Genomic DNA, 12695 nt, shown 5'->3' on the forward strand with positions numbered 1-12695 from the left:
TGCTGGGCATACACACCAAGGAAACCAGAATTGAAAGAGACACGTGTACCCCAATGTTCATCACAGCACTGTTTACAATAGCCAGGACATGGAAGCAACCTAGATGTCCATTGGCAGACGAATGGATAAGAAAGCTGTGGTACATATACACAATGGAATATTACTCAGCTATTAAAACAAATGCATTTGAATCAGTTCTAATGAGGTAGATGAAACTGGAGCCTGTTACACAGAGTGAATTAAGTCAGAAAGAAAAACACCAATACAGTTTATTAACACATATATATGGAATTTAGAAAGATGGTAACAATGACCCTATATGCGTGACAGCAAAAGAGACACAGATGACTTTTGGACTCTGTGGGAGAAGGCGAGGGTGGAATGATTTGAGATAATAGCATTGAAACATGTATATTACCATATTTGAAAGAGATTGCCAGTCCAGGTTTGATGCATGAGACAGGGTGCTCAGGGCCAGTGCACTGGGACAACCCTGAGGGATGGGATGGGGAGGGAGGTGGGAGGGGGGTTCAGGATGGGGAACACATGTACACCCATGGCTGATTCATGTGAATGTATGGCAAAAACCACTACAATATTGTAAAGTAATTAGCCTCCAATTAAAATAAATAACTTACAAAAAAAAAAGACACTGCTTATGGAGCAGCAACTCAAATTTTAAATGACAAAAATATAAAGACAATTAAAAACGAAAGAAATTGTATTACTGCCCTCGTATTAGTGTCCTGTGGCACTGTTAACTCCCTTTTGAGTACAGAATGGTTATTTTGGGGATCTTAGGAGTAGATTTTTTTTACTGTTGGTATATAGAGATTTCTTTCAGAAAGATAGGTTTTCTGCAGACCATGCTCTTTTTACTTTTTTTGATACAAACAATTCCTTAAATTCCAGAATGCAGGCTTCTAAAATTCAGCTTTGATATAACATGTAGTGACGTGTATGGTGAGTGACAAACTACTTAAGATCATAACAATAAGACAAAGTAAAACTCATTTGATGAATTATGCTGATATGGTCTTTCTCTATGTTAATAACTAAATTTTTAGTAAGTGCGTAAGCAAAAAAAGCTTACTCTCAGAAGTTGAGAAAAAAATGGGCGTTTTAATGAAAATCTACAATCTTATTGGGAAAGCAAAACATTTTCTAGTATTGATAAGACAATTTCTAATAAAGCTACCCTCTAGAATTAGCTGGGGTTAAGCTCTTACATCAAATTTATTTTTCTTTCTTATATTCCTTGCTCTCAGTCACTGTCAAGGAACTGAATCATCTTGGAAGAATAAACAACTGTTTAGAATAGGAAGGTAATTTACTATCCTGGAGTACAGAGATACAAAGCTATCTAGATTATTCCATGCTAATGACAGAAACTGAAGGATTCAATGCCACGGATTCCAAGGGGTCTCTAATGACTCTTCTCCACTTGTGTGAGGTATTTTTTAAAGGAGGGTGGTACTGCACTTTAAAGCTATAGTTTTGTAAAGACAATGATAAAGGAAACACAACTAGCTATGCACATGTTGCTGAATCATATTTTAGGGGATGACTTATGACACTAGAATGATTATACTCCCGGAAAAGTGTTAAGTAATTTAGAAGAACCAAAATTATGCTTAGCAAGACCCACAGGTATGATCAAGGGGCTTTAAACTGAAATCAAAGGATAAGAAAATTCCTCAACTAAAACTCTGTGACTATGAACAATAACAACATCACAGGAGAGAAAAATAAATTAGAAGAACTATCAAGTTAAGAGATATAAACAAATAGAAAACAACCACCTAAAAAGAAGTGAGTGTGTGTGTCTGTGTGTGTGTGTATTTGTACATAGCAAACTTGAAATTTCAAAGTAAGTAAATTTCAGGGACTAACACTTAGTGGGAAGAAATTCATGAATGGCCACTGACATTTGAAAGGAGTATGTTACAATGTTTTATAATGGAAGGCGGAAGATACCTTTAAACCAAAATACCTTTAAATCAATTCATATAAACTACATGGAGATTCTTGAACATGGGATAAAGGAATCACCAAGCTACGTTAAAAGAAGGTAAAGGCTGTATTACCAGAGGGGATGTACTTCTTGGTCGCCTGATCAGATGGAAGATTTAGGTCAAATTTTCCTGAAACAGGTTGCAAACAAACACAAGGATAAGATACAATCATGATGGGCGGCTGACATTAGCTCTTTATATGTCCTGGCAGCTTTAATTTTGTTCAAGTCAGAGCATCTGACAGACTCCTAAGTTACCCTGTTGAAAACTGCATCCTCCAACAAAGCAAGCAATGAGGGGAACTGATTTAACGATTTCATACTAAAGTTTAAACAAAAAGCCAGAACTGGATGATGATGCAGAAGTGACAAGAAATCCAGAGTGACCATGCCAATGAAACACAATTCTGGGCTCTGTCAAACAAGTTGCTACATCTGCAGTTGGATATTTTGAACGTCACTCATGATATTCTTTGGAGACAGGAAAAATAGTGGATTTATAGATAGCTTAGTACCTGTCATCTGAAGAGTAATGATTGGCAGGTTCACATCAACCTTGAGGGTCTATTTTTGGTTTGGTTCTACAAAATATTTTAAATCAAGAACTTGAAAAAATAGGACATTTATACACTTTCAGGGGATACAAATTTGGACAGAGTTAATATGCAGGATAAAATAGTACATTCAACAACTACTGGGACTTCCCTAGTGGTCCAGTGGTTTAGACTCCACACTTCCACTTCGGGAGGTGTGGCTTCATCCCTGACCACGGAAGTATGATCCCACATGCCACTCAGTGTGGTCAAACAAAAACAAAAAGAACAACAACAAAAAAACAGATATTGATTGAGCAATCTTATAGGCAAGGTGTTAAAGTGAATATGAAGATCGGTCAAGGCATAGGTCTTTTGCTCATGATTTTCTTTTCAACACAGTAGATAAAAATATTTTTAAATTATCAAGGAACAAGATATGAAGTGATAAAAAAATACAGATAAAGTGGTTGAACAGATAAATGAAGGGAGACATCACCTCTGGCTTTATATGTCAGTGGGTTCAGGATCCGGGGTAATTTAGTTACAGTGTTCATAGGAACATGTCAGATGAGTAGAATTTGGACAGGTAGTGATCAAGAGGAGGATCGAGATTCAGAGGTGGAAAAGCATGGAGCTTATATTGAGAAAGTTTTGTGGTTTTGTCTGAAGAATGAAATGTAGGACAGGGAGCAATAGGATACAAAAGTTGGGTAATAAGGTTCTGGGATACAGGTTGGCACAATGAACTAAAAACAACAAAATTAAATTTAACTTGGATGAACTTATAATTTCAAAGCAAAGATGTTGGTCCCTGCTTTCTTCTTGAAAATTATTACCCCCAAATACTAAGGCAAAAAAGAAATAACACGAACTCCAATTTTAATGACTAAGAGGCATCCATGAACCACAATAAATGGAAATTAAAAGCAGATAAAAGAATGATGACTTAGCAGAGCATAAGAAGGCCAAGTCCATGTGCCTTAAGAGGAGGATACCACAAAGAAGTAGCACTTCCAGAACCCTGGAAATGTTTAGGAATTAGAAACACCCGTACCAAAGGCAGAAGGAGGCAGAGGACTAAAATCAAGAATATTGGGCTAAAAACAGCAAAAAGACTGAGGCAGAAGAAATTAAACTCCTGCTCATGGTCACACCAAACAAAAAGGATGGGCTTGAGCTAAGAGCCAGGTACCACTATAGAATAAGACAGTTTAAAAAACTATAGTTTTAAAAAATAAGAAAAAAGTTTAAAAAATAAGAAAAACAACAATTTATTGATTCTTAAATGTTTTTAGATAAAAATTATTTGAATGATGTTATAAAACAGTGTAAAATATTTTTAAACAGTTCTTAATCAGAAGAGCATTTTCCAAAACACATATGCTCTGGCTCCAAGTCTCAACTGCAGAGATTCTCGTTTAATGGGTGGGAACTAGCAACCTGTATCCAGAAAGTTTCTTACTTTAAAGACCACTGAGCTAGTGTAAAAAAAGTAATCTATCACCAAAACCTATCAAAGGTTAAAGTGGCATTTCATTTTCATTCATAGGTAAATCCTATGTGCCTGGTATGGTTCTAGGATCTGGGAATACCAAAGTAAACAAAAAATTCCTCACCTTTGTGGAGTTTATATTCTAGAAGCAGGAGAGACACCAATAATGTATGTAAAATATGTAGTATTTTGCATATAATTGGATGGTCATATGAAGAAAAATACAGTTGGGAAGGAGTCAAAGGAGTGGGACCAGGAAGAAGGTAATATTTCTGCAAATATTTGAAGTAAGAGAAGGAAAAAACGATAAAGATATTTGGGAAAAGTGTTTCAGAGAGAGAGAATAGATGCAAAGGCCCTGAGTTAGGCAACTGTCCATGGATTTATTTAAGGAACACCAAGGAGGCCCGTAGAGCTGGAGCACAGTGAGTGAAGATAAGAGATTAAAAAGGTAATAAGGGAGCTGAATTGTATAGGATCTCACAGGCCTGTGAAGGACTTTGGGTGTTATTCTTAGTGAGGTGATAAGCTATTTGATTAGAAGAATGAATATGTAAAGAATCCATTTACAGATATACATACAAACATATGATACATGTTATATATGAGATTCTGAAAAGCAATGAAACTTGTCTAAGTAATTAATAACAAAAATAAAAATGTCAAGTGGTGTCTGGAAACCTTAGCTGGCTAAATAAATCTAGACAATACTTAATATGCTACTTTAGAACAAGTGTTTAATAAATATTTGTGGAATAAATGGATAATGAATTTACACTGAAAAAGGAGAATGAGAGTTTTTCAAGTTCTTGTAAAATTTGAGGCTATGTATTAAGAATATAGCAATTACCCTAAGATGTGGTCTTTTAGTAAATATTTCAAGGTAGTCTTACAGATACAAAGTAGATTTTACTATTTCCTAATTATATCAGTTAGGCAAGAAGAGACTAAATAAAAAGCCTTTCACAGTTACTCTGAAACTTTTCATGTTTTGTTTGAAAGAGTCAAAGACATAGCTTTTAACAGTTCATATTTTAAGCTTAGCTTAAGCTTTCATCGGTTCTAGTTTTAAAAATTCATTTATCATGATTCACACTCAAACTAGCGCCATTTTATCTTTATTAGTTTAAAAAATTTATATATTTCACCCCAAAGTCTGTTTTTTTCTCCCCAAAGCCTAAAACCTAGAGTTTTGACTGTCAATGAAGAATTTTGAAAGTGACAAAGCCATTTCTTCTGAAAGCTAGAAAAAGTGAGTGTACTTTCTTCTCTCCATTGTCACCACTGTAGCTTCTAAATAAGCCAATCTACTCTTTCTGGTTGTCAGACAGTCTTTGTTTTTAAATTATTTTGGTGATAAATAATGCCAAGGTCAGCAAAACTGTTCTTATTTAACATTAATATACTTCTTGTGCCTGATAACAAAATTTTACAAAAGCACTAATTTTTTTATCAACTGAAAAAGGACAGTTAGCTCCTTCCACTACTGTAATAGGACTTTCTACAGGAATGAAAAGAAACTAACTTCTGCTGTTACAAAACAGCAAATATTGTGTTATATTTTTTTGCATCATACCATGTAATGATGATTTCTTAGAAAAATTACCCATTCTCAAGTCATAATATTGAAAGCATTATTTTATATGGCCAAGTAACTTATGCTCTTTTCTGTGAACCAAACTATTGATAGGTGAAATAAAGAATAAAAATACACAAAAAACCCATGTGTTAGAATATAGGAAATTAAGCTAAAAAAAGTCATATGATGTACTAAGTGAATAGTTCACTTTCATTCTTCTATCTGATACATCTAAGATTTGCAAAGATTATGAAAGGCAAAAAGTTTACATAAATCTATATCAAACTATACTAATTTGAAGTGTGAGATCAGTTTTAATTAGAAAGATTTGACTTTTGCTTACTCTTTATCAGGGCATTCAATAAACATAGGAAAGAAGTAAGAGGATAGAAAACTTGGTCACTTGGTTTAGCAGTTTTCTCAGATTGAAAAAATAACAATGAAACCTCCAGGGTTAAGAATTTCAAAGGAGGCTGCAAGACAGAGAAGACAGACCAAATTAGCTTACCACTTGAACCATTTTGAGATATCTGGCATATCTTGGATCCTTGGCTACAGTTAAGATATTTTCTGGTGTTACTTCACTTTCCTGTGGTCCAGAGTCTTGTAAACTGTTCTGCTGTAGAGAGCATGGTGTATAAATCTTTAGACAATTCACAAAAGGGGTCCATCATGCTACTTAAAAGGGATGATTCTTTTTATTATTCTAAAGCAAACAATATCAGAAAAAAATCATATTTCTAAATTTAAATACCAATAATTTAATTATAGGATATATGTTTCCAAATATTTACAAATACTTAAATATGATTGCAGAGGAAGTTACATGTAATGTCAACATTATATTGTTCCTGCAAAAGTGCAAACATATTCAAGGCATTAAAAATTAAAATTTTGCTTTACTTGTCCCTCGAGTGTGGATACAAAACATAAATTATTGATGGACCTATTATTTCAATAAAACTTTTAATAAAGCTAGTAAAGCTATTTGATTTGTTAACTGTTCAACTCCAGTGGACAGAAAATCGATTTTCTAGGTTATCTATACCATCTACACAATTATACTTCTCATTCATTGAATAATCTTTTTCTAAGTGGATATGGCTAGTCTAACATCTCTAAAGGCAAGGCCTGGAGAATTTGTGGAAGAGAAGCTCATTTCTTAAACAAAATTATGTTTATATATATTTCAGCTACTGATGGACTTATTAACATTCTCCACAGAGTGGTTAAGATTATAAATATTACTTATAATGAAGAATAATGGGGAATGGTCTTTTTGGATAAAAATGGTTTCATCATATAGGCAGTTCTCAACTTTGCATGGTACCATATAAACGGTAACTCGTCCAAACTGGAATCCTATCTTCATTTAAGTGCAAAGCCAAGACTGTCTGTATACAGTTCTTGATTTTTCTATCAACCTAAACATTTATAGTAAGTCTACTTAGTGACTTACTGTATGTTAGCATTAAGGGTAAGTTCCTTAACTGAATGATATCAATTTTATGTCTGCATATCTCTGTTGAAGTGCAAATAAATAAAAAAATATCTTTCAGTATTCATAGTTATTAGAATATAAATTATATGTTAAGGTTTTTCCCCAGATAATTCAAATGTAAATTAAATCTCTTTTAAATGCTGAAGCAAGTAAAATATCCCCAAATTCTTTAGGTTACTCCAGTTATATGACAGTGTCAAGTGTACAAAAGTGCACATATATGTGTGTGTAAATATGTATATAGATACACACATCCATCTGCAAAATACATTAATTACAAAATGTCCAAAACATTTAATTAAACAAAAAATTTCAACAAGACCCATGTATGCTTTTAAAAAAATAAGGACAATAAACTCATACAATAGCACAATGGAGCAAATGGTAATTACACATAAGACCACTGGATTTTAAAACTCAGCCTTTAACTTCAGCCTAATAACCAAGACCTCAACAAGGTTTAATTATATCAGGCCTTATACCTTTGCTATTTGTATGACCCATTAAATCCTCTATCATATCTCTCAACTGTCCTTCATTTTATTCTCAAATTAATCTCAATCTGCACAATTAGATGTTCTACTGTGAGTAATGATAAGATCTGAACCATGAAATTAAAGGTGCAGAAAAATCAGTATGCAAGCCTTGGGTCTTTGACTCATATATAGATTGGAGATTGCAATGAATGGATGGTTTAAAAAAAAGTTCATGATTATCTTTTAACTGATAAGCAAGTTGACTGTAATGTCAATGGAAATTCTGTGTTAAGCAATACTTCAGTTCATTTCAAAATATTTTACATAAAATATACCAATTAAAAACAATGGAGAGAAATAAAAAGTTGATTTCAATATTAAGAACATGCTGAACAGTTATCTTATTATGCCAACCAATACACAACTTTACCATATTTTTTAAACTCAGGAAGCCAATAGCACTTCATAAATCCTCCAAATGAATTAATAACTATTTTTCAATAAAATTGCCAGAATATCAAGTAACTCTGAATTTTAGACAATTCAGTTGTGATTACCCATAATTGATTTTTTGAGACCTTAAATAGGCAAGACCAACACAACTGCACAAGTTTTAAATACATATTATATATGGGCATGTATAGTAACACCTGGAAAAGTTAATACTGAAAGTCAGATATCATTTTATAAATTTATAGAAACATAATAATGGTTAGTATCCACCAAAGAATAACTACTAGGTAGAATGGAAATATGTAATAGTTTTTACATATGCCTTGTTTTAGTAAAAGGATGGTTCATCTTTAATTGATAAAACCCTGTAAAGTGAAACTCCTCTAAACATCTGAATGTATTTTTGTATATTATATATATTCCAGTGATCATCACAAAGGAATTTGTTATGTCAATTAAATGGATGTTAAATTTTCTAATACCTAATTGTTAAGTAAAGTGAAGTGAAGTGAAAGTCACTCAGTCGTGTTTGACTCATTGCGACCCCATGGACCTCTCTAGGCCAGAGAAGTCCATGGAAATCTCTAGGCCAGAATACTGGAGTGGGTAGCCTTTCCTGTTTCCAGGAGATCCTCCCAACCCAGGAATCAAATCGGGGTCTCCTGCATTACAGGTGGATTCTTTACAACTGAGCTATCAGGGAAGCCCTAATTGTTAAGTAAACAGTCATCTATTTCATCTGCCAAATATACAATATTTCTAAATATATGGCTTCTCCCACACAGAGCCTTAGACCACATGTGCTCAGTTGCTCAGTTGTGGCTGACTCTTTGTGATCCCATGGACTGTAACCTGCCAGACTCCTCTGTCCATGAAATTTTCCATGCAAGAATACTGGAGTGGGTTATGTTTTATGAGTTCAACACAGGTGCTAGAGACAGTGCAGTGTAGCAGATAAGAGATAGGATTCTTGACACCAGATTGTTTGGGTAAAAATTCTAGCTCTTACATTTATTGTTTGACCTTCAACCAGTTAACCTCTGTGTATCTCATCTGACATATCTGTAAAGTATTAATAGAATTGATAACAGTATTACTTCATAGGGCTGTTGTGAGAATTAAATGAGTTAATTTATAAACAGCACTTAATACACCACACATACAGTCAGAAACCTTTACATGGGAGGTATTATAATCACGGTCAACATCATTATGATCTAAAAGATATACCATAAAAAGTACCTCCAGGTACAAATGCAAAATTCCATATACAGAGGAAGTCTGTTTGTTTGGTATTACTTGTTAGACCACCATTTTAGTGATTATTTTATTTTGGATTTTAATACCTCACTGAGATACATTAGTGATTATTCTTAAACAATGAAGAATTTTTATTTCTTGAAATAAAAAGTAATACACAATTTAAATTTATACAGAGCATAAGTGAATGTTAAAACATAAGAGCCAAACATAGAGTGTGGGCCTTAGAAGGACGCTGATTTGAACAAATCAACTTCCCAAACACACTTTTTCAGACAAGTGGTGTTTCTTAGGTCAGGACCTCTCGAATTTCAAGAGCCTTCAAATCACATACAGATCTTGTTAAAATGAAGATTCTGATTCAGTGGGTCTGGGGTGGAACCTGAGATTCTGTATTTCTAACAAGTCCTCAGGTAGGTTGCTGGCCCATGGAGCAGAGTTTTGGTAACAAAGAGTTAGATATTATCAGGGAATTATTGCTCATTATACTGTATATGATAAAGGCATTGTGGTTATACAAGAAAATGTCAGAACTTTTCACAGATGCTCAGGGAATTATACATGGGTGAAAAGACATGATGCCTGGAATTCACTTCAGGGACAAAAAAAGACAGATGAAGCAACTGCAACAAAATCTTAACTGGTGAATCCAGGTAATGGGCACTTGGGTAGTCATTGTACTATTCTGTTTTTATGCATGTGTGAAAGTGTCATACTAAAACATTTAAAAGACACATTTCTTATAAGAACTAAGAAAAAAATTTCCAGAGTGAACTTGAAGAAAGTAGTTATATTCAAGATTATTCCTAGTCCTGTATAGGTCAATTTTCTTTTTTATAGGCAAGAAAAATATTAACTTCAGGAAGCTGTTCAGAATAACAAAATGAAAAAGCTAGTAACTTTTTCCAAACTTTATTTTTTATCTTAAAGCTTAAAATATTACTAGTCAAAGTGCTACATTTTTATTTAACTTCTTTATATGAACCTGCAGATTTGGTCTATCTGGTTCACCCAAGAAGATGTGCTCATGCTTCCTGGAACTTAATTACATACCTGTGATTGCTCTGAAATGGCTTCAGAATGTGTTCCATTTGTGATCCTAGTGACATTTACAGGAGATACTTCAAATGTGACATCATCTAGGCCCGGGATAGATGACAACTGAGAGGAAAGAATTAATGTTAGTATATGAGGATAATATTAAATCTTTAAAGACTAAGTTTCTAAGTATGCTGCTGCTGCTGCTAAGTCGCTTCAGTCGTGTCCGATTCTGTGCGACCCCATAGATGGCAGCTCACCAGGCTCCTCTGTCCCTGGGATTCTCCAGGCAAGAACACTGGAGTGGGTTGCCATTTCCTTCTCCAATGCATTAAAGTGAAAAGCGAAAATGAAGTCACTCAGTCATGTCCGACTCTTCTCGACCCCACGGACTGCAGCCTACCAGGCTCCTCCGTCCATGGGATTTTCCAAGCAAGAGTACTGGAGCGGGGTGCCACTGCCTTCTCCTCTAAGTATGTGTGTGTTTTAAATAGTTTTCTTAAGGTTTTAAGCTATAGAAGTGGGTTTATAAAATCTCATCTTTGGTTGAAATTCTTTGTGCCATAAACTACTTAAAAGTGAAAGGCATGGACAAATAAAATATTTTTGAAGAATTTCTCACTAATCTAATGTAGCTTGTCACCATTCTTTCTCAGGAATTATTATTATTTTTTTTAATAAGGAATCCTAGTGTAAGGAATGAGAGCATGGGCTTTGGAGTCAGATTGCCAGGTTTAAGTCACAACATATGTAACCCTGTGCAAACCTTCCTAGGCCTCAATTTTCTCACCTGTAAAGTGGCGATGAGAAAACTTATGTCCCAAAGTTGTAAAAAGATTTTGATTAAATATTTTGTTCCCCTTCAAGATGTGCTCTGTAGCACATTTTAAGTTTGAATAATCTGGGAAATGAGAAAACTCTTGCCACATGTTAACATACGATGCAGCTTATTCTTTTCTTCTTTCTTTAGTAATATCACTGAATTGTTACTACAATGTGTTATTTTCCATACAAAAAAAATGAGCATGATGTCAGTGGTCAAGCATTTTAGGTTGGATTTCCAAGATCTATGCAAACATTCTTTTCTGATTTCATCCTTATATCAGTGACACACATCTGTCAAATGTTTGGCTAACTTTGAGGATTAACTCTATGGTCATGGAAATAATTAAGGTTAATCTGTCCACATGGCAACTTAACCTGTGACCGTGGACTCTAACTTAAGAATTCCACAAATATTAAAATAATACACATATTCATAATAAAGAATAATGAAAAAGCAATGGCAATAAGATCTAAAGCAGCAATATTCATTGAAAACTGTTGACTAATGACAGTATTTAGCACAGTGGCCGTGGCCCAAATAGTTTCAAGTGGGTATGGCTGCTAAGAGACTCTTTTGAACATGTTCAAGGCCAAATATCCTAAATTACAAGCTAAAGAAATGTTCTGAGGGAAATACAGTAGCTGAAGACCACAGGAAGATGTAGAAAGCCCAAACCAGACATTCTGACCCCTATGCTGCTGCTGCTGCTGCTGCTGAGTCGCTTCAGTCGTGTCCGACTCTGTGCGACCCCATAGACGGCAGCCCACCAGGCTCCGCCGTCCCTGGGATTCTCCATGCAAGAATACTGGAGTGGGTTGCCAGTTCCTTCTCCAGTGCATGAAAGGGAAAAGTGAAAGTGAAGTCGCTCAGTCGTGTCCGACTCTTAGCGACCCCATGGACTGTAGCCTACCAGGCTCCTCCGTCCATGGGATTTTCCAGGCAAGAGTACTGGAGTGGGGTGCCATTGCCTTCTCCGGACCCCTATGCTAGAAGATATTAAATCATTTCACTTCCTTCAGTTCAGTTCAGTCGCTCAGTTGTGTCCAACTCTTGTCAATCTCGTGGATTATAAATAGTCAATAAATATTTTTTCAGGTCAATTTTTTTTGATAAAAGAACAAAGTCACAAAAATATATTAGCATCTCCATTATTTTATATACAAGAAAAGCACACAAAACCTGCAAGCTTTCAAGTAGAAACAACCTTCTATTTTTGCTTTTATATGACAGTTACCTTTTGTGATTTCTGACATCAGAATTGGTACTACTTGCTAGCATTTAATATATTTATAAATGGAAAATAGCTGAGATTTTCTCCAAATTTTGTTCTGGAGACATGTAAAATTTTATAGAATTTTTCCTGTGTTATCAATGACTACTATTAAGGTAATTGTGACTTTTCCATTAAATGAAGCAAACTATATAACATTCAATTTGTTAACATGTTACTCATTATGTTTTTGATTAAATAATGAAAGAAACCTCAACCCATGTGTATACTTAAACAGACTCACTTAGTG

General features: G+C 34.5%; 1 protein-coding gene across 2 annotated transcripts in view; it reads right to left on the reverse strand.

Moving 5' to 3' along the window:
- WASHC3 (WASH complex subunit 3) overlaps positions 1–12695 on the reverse strand; it is a 54206-nt gene that overhangs the window by 35278 nt on the left and 6233 nt on the right. The window contains exons 4-5 of one of the 2 annotated variants that reach the window (XM_081595558.1): positions 10365–10472; positions 6130–6237 (exon numbers count right to left, since the gene is read on the reverse strand). In XM_081595558.1, the coding sequence (XP_081451684.1) occupies positions 6130–6237; positions 10365–10472 (216 nt within the window). Of the gene's footprint in view, positions 1–6129; positions 6241–10364; positions 10473–12695 lie in introns of both variants that reach the window. The other variant, XM_081595557.1, reaches the window with a different exon arrangement.

Source organism: Giraffa tippelskirchi, chromosome 4 (genome assembly GCF_054371585.1).
Source record: "Giraffa tippelskirchi isolate mGirTip1 chromosome 4, T2T-mGirTip1v1.2.pri, whole genome shotgun sequence".
NCBI lineage: Eukaryota > Metazoa > Chordata > Mammalia > Artiodactyla > Giraffidae > Giraffa > Giraffa tippelskirchi.